Raw genomic sequence first — 26,003 nt, forward strand, 5'->3', positions numbered from 1 at the left:
TACACATCTAATAAAAGACTCCCCCCAGCCACCAGGGGGGTTGCCAGCTGCTAACAGCTTTTAAGCCGTGACGCAGCAGCGTAAAGAAAAACCTCCACAACGCCTCAACAGAAAGCGTCCCTGCTGTAATAGTGGAGCTTAGTTTGCCTCTCAGACCTCACCCCAGGGTGCCTGAAAGGACACGACAGAGCCGGTTCAGACACGACTCCAGCCAACCCCAGGGAGAATTAGCTCGCAGGCTATAAGCTACAGCTGATACCGGCTGCTGGTTGCTGTGTGACAGGGCAGGGCTGGAAGAAGGATTCAGACCCTTTACTTAAGTCAAAGCACTAATACCACACTGTATTCCTGCATTGCAAATGTTACTTAAGTAAAAGTATGGAAGTATCAAAGGGAAAATGTACTAAGTATTAAAAGTAAAAGTACTCAATGCAGAAACAGCCTCACATTTTAGAAACTGGAAACGATCCAAACTGTTCTGTCGACCAACTGTTTCATCAGCTAACTATTTCAGCTGGACTTGTTTATATTGTTGGGTAGTTTCATTTATAATAAAACATATTTTATAAACTACATGTATTCGGTGTGCAACAATCTGAATTTGTAAAGTAACTAAAGCTGTAACATATGAAGGTAGTGGAGTAAAACATATTTCTATCTGAAATATAGAGGAGTAGAAATAGACAATGAGTAAATGTACTTAGTTACATTCCACCACTGGTGACCGGTCACTACTCTTAGTGGCAGTAGACTGAATGAGTAGGGAGCTGCTGTTAGTACTACTACTACTACTATTGTAGTTACTTTGTCTTTGAGAGTCAGCGTGGCTTAAAATGTTTCTGTTAGCTCGGCCCTTTGCAGGGGTGCTCATGTTTATTTGACAGCTGTCTGACAGCTGGCAGGGAGATCAGATTTACAGGAGAGCTAAGCACTGCTTGTGGCTGAACCATTGCTGTAGCGCCACAGCACCACCGGGGACACTTTGTGGCTGCACTCACACGGACGGTTCAGCATAATGTACATTTCAACAGCATTCATTCCATCAGTACTACCAGGTTTCTTTGAAAGAAAATACTGTACAGTAATACGGTTTCCATTCACTAATACAATTTGCTTCTGCTATGCTGTTTTCTCAATTTAAAAAAGGTCCCATGGTATGAACATTTCACTTTGAGGTTTTTTAACATTAATACGCGTTCCCCCAGCCTGCCTATGGTCCCCCAGTGGCTAGAAATGGTGATAGGTGTAAACCGAGCCCTGGGTATCTTACTCGCGATATTTTTTTCCCCTACTATGGCCACGCCAAGACCCGCCCTTCAATAGTATTCACACACTACTATTGGCCAGGCGTCCATGCTTACATGTACAGGTCCTATCCCCTGACCAATCCCCTAACCCTAACCTTAACCACTCGAGGTCAAATGCCTAACCCCAACCAATCAAGCTGCTTTGTAGGGCGGGTCTTGGTGTGGCCATAGTGGGATTCGTAATTTTGCATCCTGCTCTGCCTGAGAAAATGAAAGCTCGGATGGGCTAATCTGGAATCTCCTCCTTATGACGTCATAAGGGGAAAGGTTACCTCCCCTTTCTCTGCTTTGCCCACCCAGAGAATTTGGCCCATCCATGAGAGAGAGACATCATGGCTTTCAAACGAGCAAAGTGGCAGTTGGTCAAGGCCACACCCCCACCCTCCAACTTGCCCCCCCTCTCTCCTCCTGAATAGCATTTGAAGCTACAGACACAGAAATGGCACATCCTAAGGAAAGCTCATTGTGGGACTGGCTCTAGTGGCTGTAATTCTGCACCAAGGCTGAATGTTGGGAAAGAGACTTCAGATACAGTATTAGGGGACCACTAAGGCCTATATAAAAGAGACTTCAGATACAGTATCAGGGGACCACTAAGGCCTATATAAAAGAGACTTCAGATACAGTACAGGTCTATATAAAAGATTCAGATACAGTATCAGGGGACCACTAAGGTCTATATAAAAGAGACTTCAGATACAGTATTAGGGGACCAGTAAGGTCTATATAAAAGGTTCAGATACAGTATTAAACTAAGGTCTAAAAAAGAGACTTCAGATACAGTATTAGGGGACCACTAAGGTCTATATAAAAGAAACTTCAGTTACAGTATTAGGGGACCACTAAGGTCTATATAAAAACATCCAAAAAGCAGCATCTCATAGGACCTTTAAGAGCCACCTACACTCTGTGAAACTAAACACTTCCTGCACTGATATTTCACATTTAAAGCCTACTAGGAAAAGAGGGGAGAATTATCTCCAGCCCCCCCACCACAAACACTCAGCCTTTCTGCCGATTTGGTCCAGCAGCCATTGGTGGTATTGCACAGACAAATCCCTCTGCGACCCAGAAAGCGTTTTCCACATAGGTCACCATTGTAAAAGAGATGCCCGTAAAACTGCTGCCAGGACTCCTCCAACTGCAAACAAGCTCGGTTATGACCCTTTCTATTCTGAATTTTTAAATCCATGGACTTTTTAATATTTGAAAAACATTTTCTCTAGCCGAGAAAAGCGATTTCAAACATGTGATGTCACCATAATGAAAAGTCTATGGGCCGAGCAGGAACTCGCGGGCGGGTGGGGCCCGCCGGACAAACACTTCTGGGCATATTCACTGGGTCAGACTGTAAAAAAGATATTATCATATTAACGGTCTAGAGTCTCATATCACAGTAGTAAACCCGGAGGTTTAGAATTTTTTTTGTCACACAACTCTTGTCACACAACTCTCATAGGAATGAACGGGACTCCGCCTCAAACGCTGCATCCAGGTCTTCTAATACATCCATGATGATCTCCCACTGACCCACTGGGAAGCTTTTAATTTGAAACATCTGTGCAGGAAGTTTTAGGTTTCATTGCCAGGAGTTTCACACAGAACATACAAGTAGGAACAATCCAAATTCATAAGTGAGAAAAGTATTTCTGTTTAAGAGAAACTGGAATTGTACTGATGGAAGCAGTGCTGTGAAAATGCACATTATCCTGAATTTATCAGGAGAACAAGTAAACATGGAGTGTTGATTTGGACTAGTTTAGATTAGTTTAGTGGAGAAAAGTCTTTTGCACATGCACAATGCCAACAATGCATTTAAGATCCTTCTGATATTCCTAGTCACTTTTCCCTTTGAGTTCTTGGCGGATTTCTTTCAAGTAGGAAAATAAATCACTGTTATTTCTGTCCAAAAGACTATTATGTGCTTATTTTAGATTAGCCCCTGGCCTGCTGCAAATGTAACAGTCACTGTTGCCTACAGTAAGTGAGTGAATGATAGAGGGAGTGACCCGAAGGCCAAGCGCCCGGCACAAAAAAAAAAAAAAAAAAAGACTTATCAAGATACAGATTTATGTGCCACCCTAAAATGAATGCAGCTCGCAGCCTGGCCACACCTTCAAAACATTGTTTGGCTACACCACTGTATTTTAGAGAGCATGGAGTAGATCATAATTCTCTTCTTCGAAAAAAATACGAGAGGGATTAGAACCTGTTCATGCACTACAGCCTTTAACAGTGCAAACCTTTGTGTAGCAAAAGGTGATAATGAGAGAATGTAAACAACATTACTTTGGATTTTTCTTCTGGAACGAATGTGTGACACTGGTTTTGTGGCAGTGCTACGACAGTCAATAGGTAAATATAACACAGCTAGAAGTCATCGCTAAGCAGCAGGCAGTGAAGGAGTTTACAGAGTAGTGACCGCAGTGAACAATGCCACTGTAGACACTAGAAACAACAAAAGAAGTAAAAGAACACACATTGTAAGAGTAACACCCTGTTGAAAATCTCTAGTATCAGTAGCTTCACTGGTTGTGGAGTTGTTGCTCCTTGAAGGCAGAGCTATAGATATACAGAGTAAGGCAAACTTGGTTTCAGGTCAGTCCATTGGAGCCATATTTGCACCAAATGTTCCAAGGCCATTACATCCCCTCATCTTAAAACATAGTGTAATTGCCATGGAGCTCTTAGCGCTAACATTGAGCAAACAGTTCCCCAAGCTATGTATGTCTATGGCTCTGCTCCATGGCAGCTAGATAGACTAGGTCTTCCTGGAACAGTCTCAGGCAGCTTCAGTGAGTCCGGCTGTAATTTAGAGAAAGGCTTGTTATGGTAGAGACGTGGACTGAAACCAGACAGATACCGTCAGAGCACGCAACACAAGGCCAGAGGGACGAGTGCCGCCAACAGGAAGTAGGTGACTCTGTAGAGGTGGAGTGGTGAGAAGGTCACCATGGCGATGGACAAGGGGAGAGGGAGGCAGGATGTCAGAGGCAGGAGTTTACTGAAAGAGATGAAGAAAAAGGTGGATACTGCAGCAGAATTCCCCTCAACTCTGACAGGACCATCAATCTGGTAGGGCATGTGTCTGTGGGCTGGTAACCATGCACTCTTACCTGTTGCTGAGTTTTAAAGTGTTGCAGTTAATAAGCAGCATGTACACAATGATTAGAGGCACAGCGTGTGGCCAACAGGGGTCAGGATCCAACTGGGTGGAATACCTGCAGAGGATCACAACGTACACCCGTTTCTCGTCCCATTCACCATGTACACCTCCTCACCATCGGATCACACATCAGCTATTACTTTGCGTATTTTAGCATACATTTGCCATATTGTAATAAAACGATACTGAAAAAAAATAATCATACTAATATGATGATACTGATTTCAGCCATATCATCCTGCTATTTTGTGCAAATGACCATAAGTAAACTTCAAAATGATTGCTATAATTGAGAAGAGGGCTATGCCACTTGCTAGGAAAGTTAGACAGCACACCTTGAGCTGGTAGTGTTCATAAAAAGTTTAGGGATGTATTAATGGAGCCGCTTGCATAACATGTGCTAATTTGTATCTGGAAAAGTGGGGAAATGTCAGAAGGCTATAATATGTTTTGTTTGACATAACTAATATGTAGGGCTGGTCAATATATCGGTATTGATACATGAGGCTAGATATCGTCTTAAATTTTGGATATCGTAATATCCTGATATGACACAAGTGTTGTCTTTTCCTGTTTTTAAAGGGCTCAATGGTGTTTTAAGCCCCCAACGTCTCCTTCAAGGCAGCTCAAGACCCTCACTATAACCATTGCCTAATCCTAGTGCCGTCCAGGCAGCGCTGCCTGGAAGGAGACGTTGGGGGCTTAAAACACCGATAAACTTTTAAAGGCTGCATTACAGTAGAGTGGTGTAATTTTATGAACACACCAGACTGTTCTAGCTGTTCCATTATTTGCCTTTACCCACATAGTTATTATATCAACATAACTTATGATTATTCATCAAAAATCTCATTGTGTGCATATTTTGTGAGAGCACCAATTGTCAACCCTACAATATCGCCACATTATCGAGGTATTTGGTAAAAAATATCGGGATATTTGATTTTCTCCATATCGCCCAGCTCTACTAATACGTAGCTGGACAAGTCACAGAAGTGTGGAAGATGTTATTGAACATGAATTTACGGAGAATTGTCACCTGTAGATGCAAAAGGCTGCTGTGCTATTTATCCAACGGCACAGCTAGTTTAACAAAATGTAAACTGTCCTTATCCTTTTGTCAAAGATAACACAAAACTAATTTATAGTTATTGTATCACTGCTTGATGAAGTAAAAAAAAAAACTAAAAAAAACATTAAGACCTCAAACTAATACTTGTAGCACAAGAACCAAACATTAGCAAGCTCTCTTGGCCTCTTCAGTGTGTGGAATCAGTGAATCCCAGCTCTCTCACCTGTTTGAGACTAGAGCTGCAGCCTGGAGGAATGGAAGGACCTCAGGTGGTCTGGTCTAACCGGACAATTGCAATGGACTCGTGTAATTGGTCGTGACAAATCAGGTACTTAACTGGAGATTGCTGTGGCCGTTCTGTTTTTGTACATGCAGAAATTTGCATTTTTCTAAACAGATGCATAGCACTAATTACCACTCTTAAATATGGGGCACACTTTCTAATAAACACAGCCTTGGGGGGGGTCTTGCTCAAAGACACCTCAGCTGTGCAAGTGCTCCGTCTCGCACATACTCATACTACATTTCAATACTGTACCTCAGGTTGCGGATCCAGTGGATGAGCGAAGGTGTGAGGAGCATGACGGGTAGTGTGAAGAGCGCCGATAGGCAGAGGTGGAGCTGTAGGTCGTCCCTCACCTCCTGCAGAGCACACTCGGACAGCAGGGGGGCGCCATTACATTCTTTAGACTTGCACAGGGATTCAGCATCCACTGTGCCGTTCTCAACTTCTTTGCGCTTCCGGGGTGCCTGGGGAGATGGTGGAAAACTTTATTTCCAGGTGGAATTTGACAAGAATCAAATTGGAATCAATTCTAAACCCTGGCTCTGCATTTACATCACTAGGAACCACTATACTAGTGCTTCTCGATTATGGAGTAAAAAAACAGTCACAATTATTTTGGTCAATATTGAAATCCCGATTATTCAACAGGATTACTCATTGACTTTTGATAAGTTAAAATAACACCTTGAACTGTGAAATTCCCCTTATACTTTTCCCGTTTGAACTTATCTTTTTCATTCAGAACACATATTACACATTACTTTGTTACTGTTTTTGTGATCGCTAGGAGCCAAAATCATAATCACAATAAAAATGTGATTCATGTTACAGCCCTACATAATACCATCAAACTGGCAAGTTGGTGCTGGCGGTGGGATTGGAGCAACGCAGTTCAACCTGGGAAATCTTACCAGATTCAACATGTGACTCAAGGAACGTTCGGTCATCTGTAGCCTCAGTACCTGAACATGCAAATTGCAAACAAAGACACATGTGTGCGGAGTTAGGGATAAACAGAGCCAATACTGTATCTAAGCTGGTTTACTCTGTAAAATGACTGGGAAAGGGCTTCATCTGTATCACCATGGCCCCAAGACTCACCCTGTAAAGGTGGAGCAGAAAGGCAGCAACGATTGCCAACGGCCCACAGGACAGCCCACCCACCACAATCAGACAGAGAGTGATGAGGAGCTGGCCCCGCTGTGACACAGTGCCACAGTCTCTGGAGACAGACGGTCTGCATAGAAAAGGAGGTTACTACAGTTAAATATTTGATGAGACAGTTAAAAATGGATGTGGGGGTTCAGAGTGCCTAAAGACCATCCAGTTACAATTTCAGAAATCACATACCTGGTTGTTTAAATGTCCAACCATACCTGTGTAGGGGAGCTAATATTAGGGAGATCAGTCGCATAATGAGACGGAGCAGTGCGCTGCCCCAGTATGCCACGGCTGCCCCCAAGATGTAAAGCAGAGGGGACAGGAGGAGGGGCCATTCTTCCACTGGTACCACACCCTCATGAAATGTTGCATCGGGGGTGGTCGGGGGGAGGGCATCCATAGGGGGGAGGTAAAGAATTGACCAGATCTCTTGAAACCAGCTACAGCTGAGGGGAGGGCGGAACGGGAAGAGAAAATAAATAATGTGGGGTTTGAGAATATTCAGGGATTTTCATAAAATCTCCAAACTCCAAAACAACATCCAAAGAAAAGTTAATAAACGATGATTATTATTTTGTCAAACTACTCTTTCCAAAGTCAAGAATGAAAGTTCATGCTTAAATGCAACAGCCTACCTAAGTAATATGTGCAGAATATAAACGGGCAGATTGACTTTATGAGGCTGCAGGCCTTTGCCCACCACCTGGCTCATGTCTGCCGCTCGCCTCGACTCCAGGATGGAGGACAGCTGCCCCCCACAGGCCAGGAGGAGGGTTACAGCGGTGTACACCGGCACCAGGGGCCCACAGAACCTCAGTATCTGTCAGATAGGAGAGACCAGATCAGACCTGGGGACTTTCTCCCGCTTGGATCACCGTTTGTTCATAAAGAGCATACATAATACATATAAGACTGTTTTCATTTAAACAAAAAACAAAGAGAAAAGAAAAAGACAAGAAAGCTGTACCTGTCCCAGCACCCTGGGTAATGAAGTCCTTACTGACACCTGAGATTAAAATCACAAGGTAAACACTATGTATTTCCACGTCATGTTATTGATGATAACAACCATGTTTGTCGTGCAGAATGGCTAACCCCGATTGGCCACTGGGCACGTCTGTGCTGCGTTCCGGTTTTGTACCTTCCTCTGCAACGCGCCATACCACACCGGGAGGGTCCTGGAAGCAGAGCGTCTTGCTCGCCCGACTCACAGATTACAAATACTTTATAGAACAATCAAGTGTTTATTAAGCTAGTATCTACCTTCCACTCCATGCACTCCTACATGCCTTCTCTTTTCTGGTGTTGTCGTTAAATATAAAAAAAAAAGATCTGTGATGTTTTTCCACCTCCAAGATGAATCTCTCGCCGTGCATGGTTATGTAGAGGAGATATACAGTATATGATATTTGGGGGGGTCTTATGGTAAATTGACTGGATAGTCTCGCTGACCGTCCGAACGGCCCATGGCTCGCGTGAAAATAGACCTGGTGCGTATCTTTAGCGGAGCGCAGAGCCGCTTCACACACGCTTCTGGGACGCACCGTGCCGCGGCTGGTGGAACATCAAGCATCGACTTGAACGGCTGCGATCACTCGTGGGGTCCGCAGCGCCTCCGGAGCGCAGCGCAGACGCGCCCGGTGGAAAATAGGGGTAAGGCTGAGGAGTAGTACCTTATATTGGCAGTTGGGGGCAGTGTGGAGCTGAAGGAGGACACCTGAGGTGTTGTCTGGACGACTTGTGTGGAGCATCCCTGAGATCTCGGTCACTGATGGCACACTGGCAGACACATCACACAAGTCATGACAGAAACAGTGAACATGATATGTAACATCTGCCAGAACAAGAACAAACATGTTCTCCATGCACTCATGGAGAGGGCCTGGGCTTGTGTGTGTTTTTCAGGTCTGTGTGTAATGTTTATAATAAATAACAACAGAAACGTAATTTCCCCTTGTGGGATCAATGAAGTAATCAGAGACAGACACGGCCATAACTGACCTGGCTGTGGTTAAAGAGTCCTCTCGAAACCACGGTACATTTATTCTGTACACGTTGGGCAGTCTATCTGCAGACAGACATACAGCACAAGATTATTACATGTTTAACATGTGCTTGCCTTTGTATCACAAGACAAACTTACCTTTATGTACTTTGCACTGGCTTGCGACGTTAATTCGGAAAGCCTGGTATACCTAGAGACACAGAGGTGTTCAACATGTAGTGACACAGTAGGGACAGAGATACTGAGTCCAGCAGGCCCCTAAGGGCCCTGACAAACCAAGCTGATAATCGTCTGTCAGACAGTCTGGCAAGGTCGGTGACTCGACTCCGTTCGGTGTGTTCCGTGCCGTCGTCCGTCGGCCTTCATTTTGGCCGACCTGACTTGCTGTGTTGGAAGGCGGTCAGTCGGACTCAATGACCAATCTGATTGGTGGAATGCTAGCCCTTGACTAGCGAATCAGTGCACTTATGTTACAGTTAACAGCCTCTCAAAATCGGATGAAAATCTTTCAAACTGACCTTTGTCGATCTGAAATGAAGACCGATTCAGCAACTGCACGGACTATTTCTCGCTTAAAATGTTTTCAGAAACACGTTTTGGTGAACTATTTTAGTACAACGAGCTGCCGTTATGCTCGGTTGTAAAATCCGGGAGCAGCCAGACCCACGTGACGCGTTTGTCCAATCATCTGCCGGTTTTCATTTTTGGGCGACAATCCAGATTAGCGCCGCCTGCTGTTATGGAGAGGTATTATGTCTCGCGCACGCGCAGAACGTACGCTCAAGTTGGTGCCGTTTCGGTGTGTTCCGAGGCACTTTTTTGACCAACTCTGGGAGACGGATCAGTCCGACTGGCTTTCCTCCAGACGGTCGGCTGTCGGGTTGGTGTGTCAGGGCCCTAATGAAATAAAGAAAGCTACCTGGTCAAAGTCTTGCAGCTTGATGGTGTGAAGAAGTCCAGAGGAGTTGACCGAAACATCGCTGACAGTCAAACCTGGAAAACCGACAGTTACTGAAAAAGGAATGCGTTTTATTCTTTCCTAATTTTTAGAGAATCTGTATAAACAGTAACTACTCACCGAAGGACAGAACATGTGGCGCCGGGACAGACACGGTCTGAGATTCTTGTCTCTGCCACTCGCACTCCACCGTGAACTGTGGACGAGACAAACGTTGCTATTTCATTTGTTTAAATCAACATCTAACTAAAATCAAAAGGAGTTTCTGTCGGTTCTTTGGTTTGCGTCATGTACACACTGTGTAGTGTATTGAGAGGGGACCCCTATTAACGGTTACACCACCAAATGGCATGCTGGGTACAGCTCGCTCTCCGCCGCTCGCTACAGCACATTTAAGAACAGATGAAGACAGAGACACCTGAGATGTGACATTGTAGCAAAGTCAAGCATTTCAAGCATCAGCGATGGAACTTTCGTAAGGAATGCTTTTGTTCCTGGCAATAGCCTTTGTCCCAAATAGCTAGCGGTTATCAAAGGACACGTATACTCTAGCATTACTACGGGACGCAACTACTGTATGTCATACCCATGTACATGACAAAATGTACATCACGCGGACCCTGGCGTATTCAGGGATGCAGAAAGTATCATTTCGACTTTAATATATCGGTCTCAGGCTTTTATATTCCACAAACACAGACATTCATGGTTTCCAGATGATGTATGCTATGGACTTTGGTGATCCCCTGACTTTTCTTTTAGCCTCATCATCAGGTCAAAACAGGTCATAACATTAGTTTATGACCAAACACACCAACAACTAATGGCATTCCCATCATCCTCCTCAGATGTACTTTTCTAATGGACCTTTTTCACAGCAGACATTTTGACTTGTCATAGTAGGAAAAGCACAGCTGAAATTAATAACCTTAACAATGGCTCAATTCCATCAAGTGTCCCAGTAAGCTATTTCAGTGAGTCAGCATGCACAATACCAGGACCTCTCCTAAGTGGAATGCAGCCATCATTAATGGTTTTGAATACACCTGTGTTTTTCCTACTATGACATGTCAACATGTCTGCCGTGAAAAAGGTCTATTGAAAGGGCTTCAATACGATAGTTAAAGAAGCATGTTAACATTATCATTGTGTGAATGTTAGCATGCAGTTATTAGCATTTAGCTCAAAGCACAGCTGTGCCAAGGTACAGCCTCACAGAGCCATAGCATGGACTTTTGTGTCTTGTTACTGTGTCTTCCCAAGGTAAACCAAGACAGAACAGAGAGAGAAGAATCTTATCGTCAGGGAGTAGCGAGTTCTCATTTTCAACGTACCTGTTTGCCATTGAGGTTGGAGGCTGAAACAACCAGATGAGTAACTGAAGACAAGTCACTGAGACTCAGAATCAGGACCTAAGGAGGACAACAGACAGTGATGAGCAACCAACACTCTGGACTGGACGGTGTCTCTTCAGAGGAGAACTACCTTGTATGGTTGCAGGAGCTCAGTTCCCATGGACAGATCCACTGCACGCACACTGGAAAATCCAAAGAGCACAAATGAAGAGTAAAATAACAACAAATTATATTCATCTACTGTTTTTATAACCACAAAAGACATCACGATTTATCTGTGATAAATAGCAGAACAACTAAGATGTTGATTGAGGAAATGGGTGGCAGGGAAATGAGATATATACTATTATATTCTTACCATGAAGGAGCGTTCTTGTGCATGCAGCCGTACACCCAGCTAGTCATCTCCTGTTGGACAACCATACATGTGAATCAGAACTGAACTTTGAGAATAGTACATATCTGGTTTATGCTTGATGTTTTGCACTTAAATCCTAAACAGCAAAATGGTAGCCTGTTAATCAGACTGAACTGCCGGTTCATTTTACTTCACTCATTCACATATATGCATCTCTATGGATCACTGAACAAATCAAGTATGTGGGTGGCGATTCAGAAGTCTAACAACGTGCTGACGACATGGAGCATTGCAAAGGATGTAGCTCAAACCCGGGGTTGATGCATAAGTGAAGCCAAAACATCTGGATAGCCCCCTGGTGGCTGGCTGTGGTGTAGGTCATAAAACCTGGCCCCTCCATGTTAGCGGACAAGTTTGGTTATTCGATGCTTTAAAAACAGGGTGAAACGTCTTGACAGCTGTGACTGACGGTTGGTCGGGCGGTTGTATGGGCCCGATCACTACTGTGCAGACTCTGGCTCCAAAATTACAAGATGGCAGCGGCCGAATGTGGGGCAGTTTGGCTTCCATTTTGTACAGTGAGAGGAAGTGGAGACGCGTTGTCTATCTTTAAAAGGGATGACAACATCAGCTGGACTGAAAACAGTGCTGAAAGCTCACCATGTTGTTGCTCCGGCAGTAGAAATGGCTGTAGGCTTTCCTGCGACTCGACAATGCAAAGAGAAAGTATTTGACCTGTCCTTCCTGTAGACAGACAGCAACATTGAAGACAATTGGTATATACTTTTTTCTGTCTATATCAGGGACTTGGTTTATATATATATATATATATATATATATATATATATATATATATATATATATATATATATATATATATATATATATATATATATATATATATATATATATATATATATATATATATATATATATACACACATACACATATATACATACACACATATACATACACACATATACATACACACACACACACCTTTGGTGTGCTGTAAGCCAGACGCAGTGTGTTAACTTCGATCCATGCTTCAGGAAAATCTGGAAAAGGGAAACAACGTGACATAGACACGAGGGATTCTTTAATAGTGTCATTCAATCAAAACTTAAAACTAGTCGTTCACTTTGCTTTATGCAGTTAATGAAAAGTCCAAATAATAAAAAGAAAAATGTAATTAAAAAAAAAAAAAAAAAATAAAGGAAACATGTAGAGATATGGCTCTAAATAAAAAGCACATTGCCAGGAATGTGCTCAAAATAGGAGACTAACAAAGTTCCTCTCTCACCTGAGATGGAGATGGAGGTGTCTTGACTTTCTCCCAGCATCCTGACAGGGTGTCTGATGAAGTGATGGTTTAGTACAGTCATTTTCTTCTCTGGGTTTACTGTGAACTAATAACAACACATTGGTTAGCTTGGAAACAGATGGCATGTGTTTGCAAAGCATATCAGTTATGTAATACTTCATGGGCTTTGATTTTATATTTATTATTTGAGGGGGGGGGGGTTACGCAAGTCCCACAAGTCTCTAGTGGTACAACGTGTTTCTGCTATGACAACATCCCTCCATATTTCTTCACATAACATTTTTCATTTATTTTAACGCATGTGTATGAACATTTGTTGTTCTGACCTGTCTGGTTTCAGGGTCGATGAGGTCGAAGAATGCCCTGACAGTAGCAAGAACAAGCTCTTTGCACCTGGAACACAAAGACAAACACTGAATACTAACACTCTGCATACCATTTAAATAGAATTCTGCCAAAACATAATGCCAAGTATTTTACCAAACGATGGACAGATGGTCAGTGGACACCCAGGTCCTGGGAACGGCAGTTGCCTTGGCAAAACAAGAAGACATTGAAAGAAAATGAATGAAGAGCAGTGCAGGATCAAACCCAATCCACAGAGCCCTTATGCATTAAGTAGTTCCAAGAAAAAAAATCCCAAAAACAAATGTTGCTCTGGAGAAGAAACAATAGTTCGACCTATTCCCTTCAAAGGCAATTTAGGTAAAGTTCCTCAGTTCTTAAAAACGTTTCCAGGATTCCTGGAAAACTTCCGGCAGTGGAAGAGGCCTACGACGACCAGGTCAAGTGCCAATTTACGAGCTCACAAACAATACTTACCACCAATGACAACTTATTGGGGTCTGCTGGGGGACAAGGTAGGGATGTCAGGCCCGAGCGGACCTGGTAGTCACGGTAACCACCCCCAACAGACAGAACTGTGACATTCCTGAGCTTTTTGGCATGGTTCACCCACTTCTGTCTCACGGCGGAGTAAAAATCTACATAGAGCAGGGACAAAGACAATATATGACATTATAGCAACCACCCTGAAAAGTTCTCGCTATAGTTGGAAATACAAATAAGTCACTGTCACATTTAGGAATAAGACAGCCTGCACGGGAGTCTTGAATTTAGGTTTCCTAAGGGGGTACTGTCTGAAAACCTGTGATGGAATGACTGTTTTTTGATGGCAGGTGAAAAGTATTAGATCAGATGTTATATGTATGCAGGTTATCACACCAGCTGAACAATACAGTAGATGATACAAAATCATCAGTTGTCGTGTCTGGGTTAGCTTAGAATGAGGACACTTGTATGATGTAGACCCATCTCAGAGCACAAAGTCTCGCTGTAGCAACCGGGAGCAGCATGGGAGTTGGTCCTTACCCAGCAGGTACGGGTCCAGGGCCAGCACTGGAGCCAGGTGGGGGGAGGCCTGCGTAATGATCAGGCTGACCAGATTGGCGTTGAAGCGGGGCAAAGTGAACAGCGCCCGGGCCACCACTCCTCCCATGGAGTGACCAACGAGCACCACACTCTGAGGGGGGGTCTTCAGGTGCTGGCGGCCGGAGAAAAGGAAAAAACTGCCTGTTGAAAACTCAAACCCACTTCTTGGGCTAGTGTTAGGGTTATACATTTACCAGAAGGTTGTGTTAGAAAAAATAAAAGGCAGGGGGGTTATGGACACTGTATTTACTGTTACCTGTGCTTTTTCATAACATTGGCTTCTTTTGGATTTTTTGTCAATTCTACTGTTGAATTTACTAACGTGACATGTGCGAGGGATTAATTGCATGCCTTAAAGTGGAAATGTACAGGGTGATTAAATGTGATATGTGTTTCATATGTCACCCCCCCCACACTGAAATATTATTCAACCAGCAATATCCTTCATCTAGAGTTAGTAACCCTGTCTGACAGTAGATGATATCTGAGGCCTGACCTTGTACAGCCTCAGGATAGCCTTAATACTCTCATGGAGGAAGTGCGTCTGCCTGAGCAAACTGCCGCCGTAAAGGGCCACCAGCTCCTCGTTGAAGTCCACGGTGAACACGTTGAAGTGGAGACCTCCCTCCATGTTCTCAGCCTTCCTCAGGGCCACAGAGCCCAGGGAGCGAGCTTCATCAAGAGAAGAAGACATTGGACGGTGTTAAGCAGCGGGATTAGTCCGGGTGTTTTCTACAGACAGCATAAAGCACGTCACGTTAGGTAAGAATCGTACAGACGTGGGGTCAATGCTTCATCCTACAGTGATCGCCACCATGTGCTCAGCTGACGTGCTGCAATAGCTATTTATGCACAGCTCTTATGTGCAAATAATTTATATATATATATATATATATATATATATATATATATATATATATATATATATATATATATATATATATATATTTTGAATTATTGATTAGAGTCATCACGTCTCAAGCTTCTTCATATCTTCGGGGCAGATATGCGTGACCTAAAAAAAGAAAACTCTCTCTTACGGCTAAAAAGGGCTCGTTAAATGTACAGTCTGAAGCATTTTTCTGTACAGAAGAGCTGTGGAACATACCCAGCAGCACCAGATTAAGTGCATGTATTGGGAATAATGCAGGGGAGGTGGTGAACAGCAAGGCAGGCCCCACATCAAGCTGTTGTAACTTGTGAAGTTAGGAAGCTATTCAAATAACAGCTGCGGTTACTGTAAAAATACATGGGCTTGAAGAGGCTAAATGTAAGACACCAGAGAGCACGGACCATCTTCACAAACACCGGAGTGGAACAGCAAAATGGCTTTGTATTCACATGAGTAAAAGTGAGGGTGTTCTCCTCCTCCGCACTGATAGCAGGAACAGAATCTCCCAAAGGATGTGTGTGTCATTGAGAGTGTAACCGAGTTAGGTCAAAGATCATGTCCCCAGAAGGTTCCAGGTTTGATTCCCAAAGACAAGAATATTTCAAACTCCAATATAAATGGAAAAATAATATATTGTTGTAGCCAATTTAGACATGTGCTGTGTGCATTTGTTAGGTGTATAGTGTGCGTGTGTTACATCACCTGCGCACCTGTGTGTGTATGTGTGCTAATCAGAGGTTAGAAAAGGAATCACAGGTGAGAAGGGGATGGAGGAATTAGGATCTGGGAAGCCACACAGTTTTTCAACCTCAGCTGTGTGTGAGTGATGTTTCTAGAGCTCGTCTGCTTGTTGTTAATCTTGCACAGTCAGTTTTTTTGTAGGTGTTTATGAATGCATTTATAAAGTAAAGGAATAACCTTTAGACAATGGCGGACCCCATTATTTGCACCAGCAAGCGTTGGAAATGGTGTCAGATTCCCTCTAATGGCATTTTTTTGTGGTCAGACTGCCACTACATATATGATACAATGTATTGGCTAGGGGTGGGAATCCCCAGAGGCCCCACGATACCATATCATCACGATACCTATGTCATGACACATTATTGCATTTTTTAAACATTGCAATATTCTGCAATATACATTGCAATTTATTACCTTTTTTATGTTTGTTCATCTCACTTCATATTTTTTTTTATTATTATTCTAGTACCAATACTATGCTGTGTCGACTTTCCCCCCCATCCTTAGTATTAGTATATCATTTTCTTATTGTAGGGCTGGGCACCGAACGTCGAAAAAAAATCCGATCCTATGAGTATCGAAAAATGATTTATCTTTCAGTGCCAAAAGCGTCTAAGCGCGTAAGTGCAACCTTATCAGCCCTCTCTGCATATTGAGAGCGGAGCACACGCGCACATGCACAGACACACATTTTAATTATGATAATTTTGATCCACAATTAAGGTGGAAAACAAAAGTTTTGTGTTTAATGTATTTTAGTTGAAAATGATTTTAAAACATATGGTATCAAACAAAGTATCGTTAAGGAACCAGCATCGAAACTGAGGTATCAAAATTGTCACTGGAACGAAAGATTTTGAACGATGCCCAGCCCTATCTTATTGTCAACAAAACTCATGAAAAGACCAAAACCAACGATGCGTTAGTCCGTCTTAGAGTCCAACTTTCCTACCCTGTGGCACTCAGACCCAAGCACATGTGTTCCTACTGAGGACTATCTATCTTTAAAAATGGATCACAAATATATACTTTCTATTTTTTTAAAGACTATGTTTTTTTCTGAAACAGCTGGGCCCTGCAGTTTTTAGAAACAAACGTTACCTTAACAGGAGTTAACAGTGCGCTTCTTGGGGACTATTTTCAGCTGTGGATTTACACAAATGTGGTGCGTTAATGAGTATTTACAGCAGCAAGACGATATATGGGGGATTAAGTCTAAATAAAGTACAGGGTGTGTGTCCATCGCCATGGAGGAATAGGTCACCCAGAGCAACCGTGTGACTCATTGATGTGTTTTTAATAGTTGTTGGTCATTTATGGAGCTCTGTGGCACAGAGGAATAAGATATGTCAGGCTACAATACCGATGTTACCCAGTGCAACAGAGTGGCTGTGGCTTTAATAGTAATATCAGCAGCCCCAACCTTAAATATAGATCTACAAGTACAATTAAAAGTGTATGGCTCTGGGTACATACCCTAATCACAACAACAAAAAATACAGAACAAACACCCAACAAACTTTTGGAAAATGGTTGCAAAAGAAAGTTTTTCAATATTAATACATTTTCTAATGTTTACATGTGAATTCCAGCACCACATACACAAAAACTAACTGTAGAACCTTGATTTCTTCTATTGTAAAGCTCTAACATCCACGGTCTTAGTAAACTGAAAGCTTGTGTGCAAAATTGTGATGGACAATCCAGTCTGCTTGCCAGTTGGGAAGAGAGAAAAAGCATTAAGCCACGCTCATGTCCTCAAACAACCTCAGTACAATCACTTAATAAAGACTCTGAATGCCTTGGCTGTCCAAAGCCAAAAACTTTCCCTCTGCCCTGTTTTCTCCCTTTGCTCAACCCTCCATCCATGTTATGCACTTACCTTGTTTGTAGCTGCCTGCATTTCCGGGCAGGAAGAGCACGGGGGCCCCGGTTAGTTTGAGCGACCGGGTCTCCTGGGCGTACAGACCCTCTCCATACAGGTAGAGGCCGTAGGCTGGGTACAGTCTGGCCACACGCCGAGGAAGAGCCACGCGCTGGAAACACAACATGCACACACACACAGACACGGATTAGGAGGTGAAGACCCACAGTCACATCAATCTCAGACAGTTCATTGACCTTTTTTGTCACACTTGTAAACACATCACAGAACAGTCTCACTTTAAAAGAGACTACAGCAGTGTACATCTACTCTACAGCTGGCAGACAACACCTGCCTGCCTTGCTGGTTACCCTTGCATTATTCCCAATACCTGCACTTAATCTGGTTTCATGTGAGAAGTTACGAGAGATGTTACTGTGGATTTCTTGTATAGTTGACCCTAAATGTGTAAAAGAGAGGTCCAGACCCTTGTTACAGTGGCACTTTGATACATGTACTGTACAAGTGTTAGAGTACATCTGGGGCTGGGCAATATTGGTTAAGTAGTCGAGTTTTTTTTTTTTAAAGCAAAACTGCCCAAGCTAAATGCTATTTCAAGCTTCTCAAATGTGAGTACTTACTGCTTTTATCTGTTAAGTAAATTGAGTATTTTGAGGTTTTGGACTGTTGGTTGAACTAAACAAGCAGTTTGAAGACATCAGTTTAGGGTAGTAAAGGTATGATGGACACAGTGGTGTAGTCTAATGTATTTTAGTGGGTATTGTGTACTGTATATGTATGGGCCTATAATGTATGGGCCCACTATTTCATAGTGGGGGGGTCAGGGTGTCCTCCCCCGGGGAAGTTTTGAGCATCAACGACTTAATTTCCTGCATTCTGACACACTTTTATGCCCCAATTTGCGATGGAAATCCCTTTATTTAGCCTATGTGAAGAAGAAAAACACAGATGACAATTCAAAATACATCAAAATAACAATTCAAAGTATGTGGTTGCGTGTCATTGGGCATTTTTAAGTGGGTATATGGAAATCCTGGAGCTTTCTTAGTGGGTATACTGCATATACCTTCGTATCACGTAGACTACACCATTGGATGGACATATTAAAGCATGCACTCACAGTATTTCAACAACCAAAATAACTCTGATCATGATTTGTCACACAAATGTGTCAGCACTATCAAATCTTTGGTTTTCACCTCAGACTTACTTGTTATGAAATATTTACTGAGTACTTATTTCCTTTCTCATATTTTGCCCTGTATGTATCCATCCCAGGTGCTAGTTAAGATAGCCCTGATTCAATAGTCCATGTCCATTAACCACATAAACCAAGCAAAAGATTATTTAGATACATGGTGCTCTTTTTATTCTTCCTTCCTTATAACAAAACGAAGCATACCCTCCTGTGTAAAGTTATTGGTGGATGCCCAATACAGAGCATTGGCACCAGCTGTGCTCCACTTCTGGACAGATGAACACATTAGTGAGCATTTAGGAAGGCGACCCCCGTACTACACTGAATTATACTAACATTAGCTGCCTTCAACTGTCGATCCTGCGTGTCCATGTTACAACGCTGGTCCGTGGAGAGGATCCACGGCTTGTTCAGCAGTTGATTTATGGTTTTATAACATGGCTAATCCGAATCATTAACAAGCACACACATCTCTAACCCGACAGGTGTGTGTTTTCTTGAAACCACTGGGGAAATACATGAGCTCAGTTGAGAGGTAACAAAGCCCCAACACTTGACGTTACGTTGCTTGCTCTTGCCGGATAACGTTAGCAGGATTCAGGAAATAGCCTAAAATGATTCCCGAAAAGGATAATTTGTTTCCTGTTCATGTGGAAACACCATTCGGTTCACGTTGTTAACATGAACGAAGGTACTGTATATTAGCCTGTGCCAGAAGCCACGCAATAAATGTGGGGGGGCGGGGGGCGCTTCTAGCCAATTTCTGGAGGACGTACTGTATGAGGTGTTAAATGAAATAATTAGCCTGGCTACTCACCCGGTACTCTGGGTATTCAAACATATAGGTCATACTGCATCGGTTCTCCTCGAAGCCAGTCAGCAACTCTCGCAGGCCAACCGCCAGAAGCCCCAGAGCAAACCCGTAAAAGGCCACAGTGGCGAGTTTCATGGCTCAGTTCTGACTCGGGATTTCAGATATTACAGGTGTTTAATCTCCATGTTTTAATTCTCATTCTGTAAACTCCTCGCCGTGTTAAGACACCGCACAGGCTGTCAAACACACCGGCTGAACCTCAGTCACAACAGGAACCACATACTATACAGAGTGAAAGTGATTGGCAGGTTATTCGGCCAATGGGAGGAGAGAACTTGAGGAAATAGACCAATGGGAGAGCAGACAGCGTGTGACAGTTATATATTATGTCAGGAATAGCTAAATCAAGCTGATTGTTTTGTTTTTCATTTTCATTGCATTTTTAGGATTGTATTGTATTATTTAATTGTTTTAACGCAATCTGCATTAGGGTTTTAGTACACCTTTGCCTTTATCCAATTATTAATTAAGAAATACATTTTAATTTGAATAATTCAAACACCAATTTTGAAATCATTGTGCAGACAGTTGTCTGGTAGCCAAGGGTCTTTGCAATCATCACGTCTAAAAAAAATAACTAAACACAAAACATGTTGAGTGTAGAAAATACTACAGGAAATGAATGGCACATTTTTCATTTTTCAAATCTTTAATAAAACAATCACGGGTCTGCTGCAGCTGCACCAAGCTGCCTTAATCATTGCAAACATGTATACACATACAGTGCATTTATATAGCATGTACTTGAAAGATAGGGGACTGCAACTATTTCTTTTTGTGTGGAAACAAATCTGGCACATTGAATTGTAACATATTTATATACCACAATCCTCCATAGAGAAACATTAGTTCTCTACTTGGAAATACTGTTTAAGAGAATAGTCAGAATTTTCAAAAATACAAAACAAGATGTTTCCAAGAACAGACGCAAGGCACACCCACGTGCAGCAGACCCCATCCATATGATATTACATAATAATTAAAATAAATTGAAAACAATATCAGATTCATCTGGCCACATTCCTAAATGTACAAACCTTGTGAAGAGTTCACAAACCTACTGTAGTCAAGTTCTTAAAACCCATAAGAACCCCTGTTATACCGCAGCGGTTCTGGGCTGTATCTATGAGAATAGATGGGTTGGCTCATGTGTCTTCTCTACAGTGAACAAGTCTGTCCTGGTGTTTTCCTCCAACTTCCCCAGTGAGGAGATGCGTCATGTTTGAAAGCAAATACTGAGGGGAACTTCATGTCTTTGATTAGTTTCCAGTGGCACGACTGCCTCAAATCAAAACCACCTTAATCCAGAAGCTTGGAGTGCTCTATCCTCGTAATTGTCCAGTCTGGAGGCACTCCCTTAGTGAACTCCCTTTGGAATCTGTCAGAGAGCCAAAAAGAGAGATCAGAACAAAATATTCCAAGCCACATCATTATTCATATTATTTTACACGCACAAGTCATTACACTCCTGAGAAGAAAGACCCACTCATAGTTTGCAGTTAGGAGTCTCTTAGTTTCTGGATTGCCCTCTCCACCAATGGCCACCTGGAATATACGGGTTCCCTCCATGGCTTCGTTTGGAAGACGTGCACTTGTCAGATACCAGAAACGCATCAGAATACTGACAAATTTTCTCCCTGGAAAAGTAGTGCACCATTAATACATTGTCACACAATAGTAGAAAAGGATTTACACTGCACAAATAAATCACATTTTCTGCCTATTCTGTCCACATAACATCGACTGCATGTCTGTCCGTCCTGGAAGAGAGATCCCTCCTCCGTTGCGTAAAGAGCATTCAGAATTTTTTTTAATTTTGGCCTACATAAATACAATTGACTTAAAGAAAAAGTGCTCTCTAATAAAATAAAATAAAGTAACACAATGATGCAATGAATAGGCCAATGTCACGCAACAATTGAAGACCGGAAGAGCGTCTCTGAGTGGGGATACGGCTCTTCCGGTTAGCTTTTTACAAAGGCAGAGCCCGATAGATACTGCTGGACCAAGTCTCTCTGCTACCTGCCTGAAGTCACCTCCGACACCTCACAGACTTCAGTGGTAGAAGCTCGCTCTAGCCGTTCGCGGTTTCGGTAAACGTTTCTATGGTAACAGCGAGTTGGACCAATCAGACACGTTGCTGTTACGCTTAGGATTGTGGGTAGTGTAGTTTTTTTCCCCCATAAGATAGCAGATAAAACATGTTTTTCTCAGAACAAGGTTGATTTCATACAGACTTCTATGGCACTGAGCCGCAGGTCCACTGGAACGGAACTGAAACAAAGCCCCAGTCATTTTCCAAAACAGGTGGGCACTGTCATTTTTAACAAAGGTTAATAAGACAAGAGTACTTTGTGGATTTGTCTGGGACTATTTTCAGCTGTGAATGAATCCGCAGGGTGCTCTAGTTAGGGCGGTGTGTGGGAGATTGAGCCTGAATAAACTACAGAGTGTGTTTATGGTATTGAAGGAACATGTCACCTAGCGCAACAGTGTGGCTCATTGATGTATATTTTTTTTAATAGTTTTTGGACAACAGTGGAGGTGTATGGCAGAGAGGAAGAAGATATATCAGGCTTTTACAAGGATCTGTTCATTGTTGGTTTTGGTCTTTTCATGGGATTTGTTGACAATAAAAAAGGAACAGGAAATACTGTTTGACACTTCATGCTGACCATTATCATCATAGAAGATCCCCACGTCTCCAGGTGTGGTGTACATGATCTCATCAGGATCTGCAGAAAGAGCTTTCTTGTGGCTCGATGGCAGCAGGTTGCACTTCTCCTCAAGCTTTCCAATCAACTGCAAAGAAATCAAAAATGAGATAAAGCTTAACTTGAGCAGAGAGATTACACCGGTCATATACAAGGATTTTAAAATGCTGCATGTCTATCCTTTGAGCCAAGAAAAAATGTCTTGATTATATTGATTGGTGGTAATGTGAAGCAGAGAATGAGGGCGTGCCATGCTAGCAGCTAGGTGAGCATTATAACGTGTGTTACAAAGTGACCACGTTTGGTCTCTGAAGTAAAGGCTGGACTACAATAGAGCTGTTTGGAGCAGTTGGTGAACAGTGTTTTCTGTTGGAGATGGTAAGTCCCTTTGGGGGGGGACTTTGGGCTTCTTCACTTTGTAAACCTATGACATACACAAAAAAGATATATAACACAATAAAGGAAAGGGACGAAGCCAAAAAGCATAATATGAGCACTTAAAAGGAGGTAAAAACTCAAATATTTCACAAGAACTGAAGAGTAGAGTCTGAAAACAGAATTACTTTCTTACTTCCTTAATTGTTATTTATCTGGCGATCTCTCAGAACTACAATGTATCCCATTGAGGGGGTCCATGCCTCTCTTTGTTGACTTTCAGTGTGGTGTCAAACTGGTTGTAAAATCTGATTGTCCTGTCTTACATCTCAGACCTACGAAATCCTCAAATCTCCTCACTTGCTCTGAGGTTTTCTGAACTGAAGCTGGTCTCTAATCCACAATGAGACACAAAAGCGGGTGAAGCCTTTGCTGCTCTGGCCCCATGATTGTGCATGTCTGGCACTAATTGGAATTTAAATGCAAGGAAACGTGAGGCCAGGGATAGCAGTGGCCCACCATTACTCAATAAATGTAACTGATAGTGGAAACGCTATTTTTTATAATGACAATGACAAATAAATAAACATTAATAAATTTAGTGTAGATCGGTCATGTCGTGGCCAATACACGATCTGCTTAACAATGTATCGAATGATGCACACCATTGTCCCACAATCCAAAGCACAAAGGAAATGGGTGCAGGACTCGGAGCTGCAGAACATAAGAAACCGCTATGGGTGGCTCTGAAAAGATCTCAGAAAACAAGAAATTGAAATATATTATTTATTTTGGATTTTGCATTTTGGCCGACCACTTTGTATTCTATGTCATTTAATTAGCTGCTGCATGTTGTGTGTAGGTTCACTCGTATTACTGCAAAAACAGTACAAACAGAAAGATGATGCATCTCGTATTATTATACAATTAATATGTAGTATGGAAGTGGGGGATCAGCTTAAGATACCAGTGAATGGATAACATTAGGTACAGAATGGATAACGTTAGGTACAGAATGGATGGGAGCGTGCCTATGTCCCCATATCCCTATGTTCCCAAATTTCTAAGATTCTTTTCAAAATTAGGCCCTATGTTCCCACATTTCCTTTTTCATAAATTTCCATCAGATTTTATCCCCCTTTTTCCCAATTTGGTAGCCAATTACACCCAAGCTAGTATCCAGTAGCAATAGGCTACAGATGGAATGTAACCCTAACCCTAGAAAATCTTAGAAATGTGGGAACATAGGGCTGTGGGAACATAGGGCTGACCCCGAATGGATAACGTTGGTACAGAATGGATAACGTTAGGTATAGAATGGATAACGTTAGGTAGCTACAGAATGGATAACGTTAGGTATAGTCATAGATATATAAGGTATAGTTAGGTAGAGAATGGATAACGTTAGGTACAGAATGGATAACGTTAGGTATAGTCATAGATATATAAGGTATAGTTAGGTACAGAATGGATAACGTTAGGTACTGGATGGATAACGTTAGGTACAGGATGGATAACGTTAGGTACAGGATGGATAACGTTAGGTAGCTACAGAATGGATAACGTTAGGTATAGTCATAGATATATAAGGTATAGTTAGGTAGAGAATGGATAACATTAGGTAGGTGGATAACGTTGGATAACATTTAGGTACAGGATGGATAACGTTAGGTATAGTCATAGAAATATAAGGTATAGTTAGGTAGAGAATGGATGGATAACGGATGGATAACGTTAGGTATAGTCATAGATATATAAGGTATAGTTAGGTAGAGAATGGATAACATTAGGTACAGGATGGATAACGTTAGGTATAGTCATAGAAATATAAGGTATAGTTAGGTAGAGAATGGATAACGTTAGGTATAGTCATAGATATATAAGGTATAGTTAGGTAGAGAATGGATAACATTAGGTACAGGATGGATAACGTTAGGTATAGTCATAGATATATATAAGGTATAGTTAGGTAGAGAATGGATAACATTAGGTACAGGATGGATAACGTTAGGTATAGTCATAGATATATATATAGTTAGGTAGAGAATGGATAACATTAGGTAGGATGGAGGTATAGAGAATGGATAACATTAGGTACAGGATGGATAACGTTAGGTATAGTCATAGATATATAAGGTATAGTTAGGTAGAGAATGGATAACATTAGGTACAGGATGGATAACGTTAGGTACAGTTAGGTACAGAATGGATAACGTTAGTACAAGTTTGGACATGCTGGGTTCCCATACTCACGTCTTTAGCCACGAGCCCTTCCAAAGCTTCAAACTGACACTGTGACAACAGTCTGGATACATGGGAGAAGGCCTGCAACAACACAACTCAATTCATTGGTGGGGGCAGGGGGCGGTTAGGTCGTAATAACGCGAATAAATAACGTTCTTCCAACACGTTATTATCCCACTGTGTTTTCAGGTTTCTACAGACCTGCTTCGCTCCCTCCGTGAACTCTTGAATGTTGAACTCTTTGTCAAAGTAAGCCCGGATCAGAAAGTAGTAGATTCGGGTGCGAAGCCAGATAAAAGGGTTCGGGATGCCGACCACCACCACCTTCCGGTTCTGTCCGTCGCGCTCGGAGCTGTAAGGGCGGACCGCTGCTGTCACAGCGGCAGGGGGTGAGGAAGGGAGCCGCGTTCTCCCGGACCGGTTCAGGATGAGACTTTCATTTAAAAATAAACGAATACAGCTAAATGTTGACGGAAACCTGTGGCAACCTCTTAACATGGGCAGCGCCATCTTTGTTTCCCCTCGGACGACGCCGCCTTCTTGTCCGTGTATTTCTATCTTCCGGTGAGCAACACCGTCTAAAAAAAAAAAGTTAAAAATACAGACAGTAATGCAACATTTTTGGAAAATATCATGTTTTTTTGGGTTGTTTT

General features: G+C 42.4%; 2 protein-coding genes across 2 annotated transcripts; both read right to left on the minus strand.

Annotated features, from left to right (window-relative positions):
* Nucleotides 1–2,178: 2,178 nt before the first annotated feature.
* pgap1 (post-GPI attachment to proteins inositol deacylase 1) lies at nucleotides 2,179–20,219 on the minus strand. Its single transcript, XM_028591174.1, has 26 exons — nucleotides 19,961–20,219; nucleotides 17,943–18,096; nucleotides 14,921–15,096; nucleotides 14,365–14,536; nucleotides 13,816–13,976; nucleotides 13,474–13,526; nucleotides 13,320–13,386; nucleotides 12,973–13,078; nucleotides 12,669–12,727; nucleotides 12,329–12,412; nucleotides 11,669–11,718; nucleotides 11,441–11,492; nucleotides 11,290–11,367; nucleotides 10,076–10,151; nucleotides 9,917–9,990; nucleotides 9,136–9,187; nucleotides 8,994–9,060; nucleotides 8,666–8,771; nucleotides 7,960–7,998; nucleotides 7,628–7,812; nucleotides 7,208–7,438; nucleotides 6,933–7,068; nucleotides 6,743–6,793; nucleotides 6,084–6,295; nucleotides 4,424–4,528; nucleotides 2,179–4,311 (listed from the first exon to the last, which is right to left on the minus strand). Exons 1-26 carry the CDS (start codon nucleotides 20,090–20,092, stop codon nucleotides 4,173–4,175), a joined length of 2,817 nt encoding a protein of 938 aa, XP_028446975.1. The 5' UTR covers nucleotides 20,093–20,219; the 3' UTR covers nucleotides 2,179–4,172.
* A 655-nt stretch (nucleotides 20,220–20,874) lies between these two features.
* Nucleotides 20,875–25,912, minus strand: maip1 (matrix AAA peptidase interacting protein 1). The gene is made up of 5 exons (XM_028591755.1): nucleotides 25,552–25,912; nucleotides 25,360–25,431; nucleotides 22,693–22,819; nucleotides 21,504–21,654; nucleotides 20,875–21,395 (listed from the first exon to the last, which is right to left on the minus strand). Exons 1-5 carry the CDS (start codon nucleotides 25,858–25,860, stop codon nucleotides 21,317–21,319), a joined length of 738 nt encoding a protein of 245 aa, XP_028447556.1. The 5' UTR covers nucleotides 25,861–25,912; the 3' UTR covers nucleotides 20,875–21,316.
* Between the last annotated feature and the right edge of the window lie 91 nt (nucleotides 25,913–26,003).

The sequence above is a fragment of the Perca flavescens genome, chromosome 11 (genome assembly GCF_004354835.1).
Source record: "Perca flavescens isolate YP-PL-M2 chromosome 11, PFLA_1.0, whole genome shotgun sequence".
Taxonomy (NCBI): domain Eukaryota; kingdom Metazoa; phylum Chordata; class Actinopteri; order Perciformes; family Percidae; genus Perca; species Perca flavescens.

Bases quoted from the DNA above. Each gene is read 5' to 3' on its own strand.
- pgap1 (XM_028591174.1), bottom strand. From the start codon at position 20,092: ATGAAACTCGCCACTGTGGCCTTTTACGGGTTTGCTCTGGGGCTTCTG. The intron at 12,413-12,668 runs GTGTGTGTGTGT...GTCTGTCTACAG, and splicing joins TGGCTTACAGCACACCAAAG to GAAGGACAGGTCAAATACTT. The intron at 7,439-7,627 runs GTAGGCTGTTGC...CCCTCCCCTCAG, and splicing joins ATTCTGCACATATTACTTAG to CTGTAGCTGGTTTCAAGAGA.
- maip1 (XM_028591755.1), bottom strand. From the start codon at position 25,860: ATGGCGCTGCCCATGTTAAGAGGTTGCCACAGGTTTCCGTCAACATTT. The intron at 22,820-25,359 runs GTGAGTATGGGA...ATTTCTTTGCAG, and splicing joins AAGGGCTCGTGGCTAAAGAC to TTGATTGGAAAGCTTGAGGA. The intron at 21,655-22,692 runs GTCAGCATGAAG...CTACTTTTCCAG, and splicing joins GATCTTCTATGATGATAATG to GGAGAAAATTTGTCAGTATT.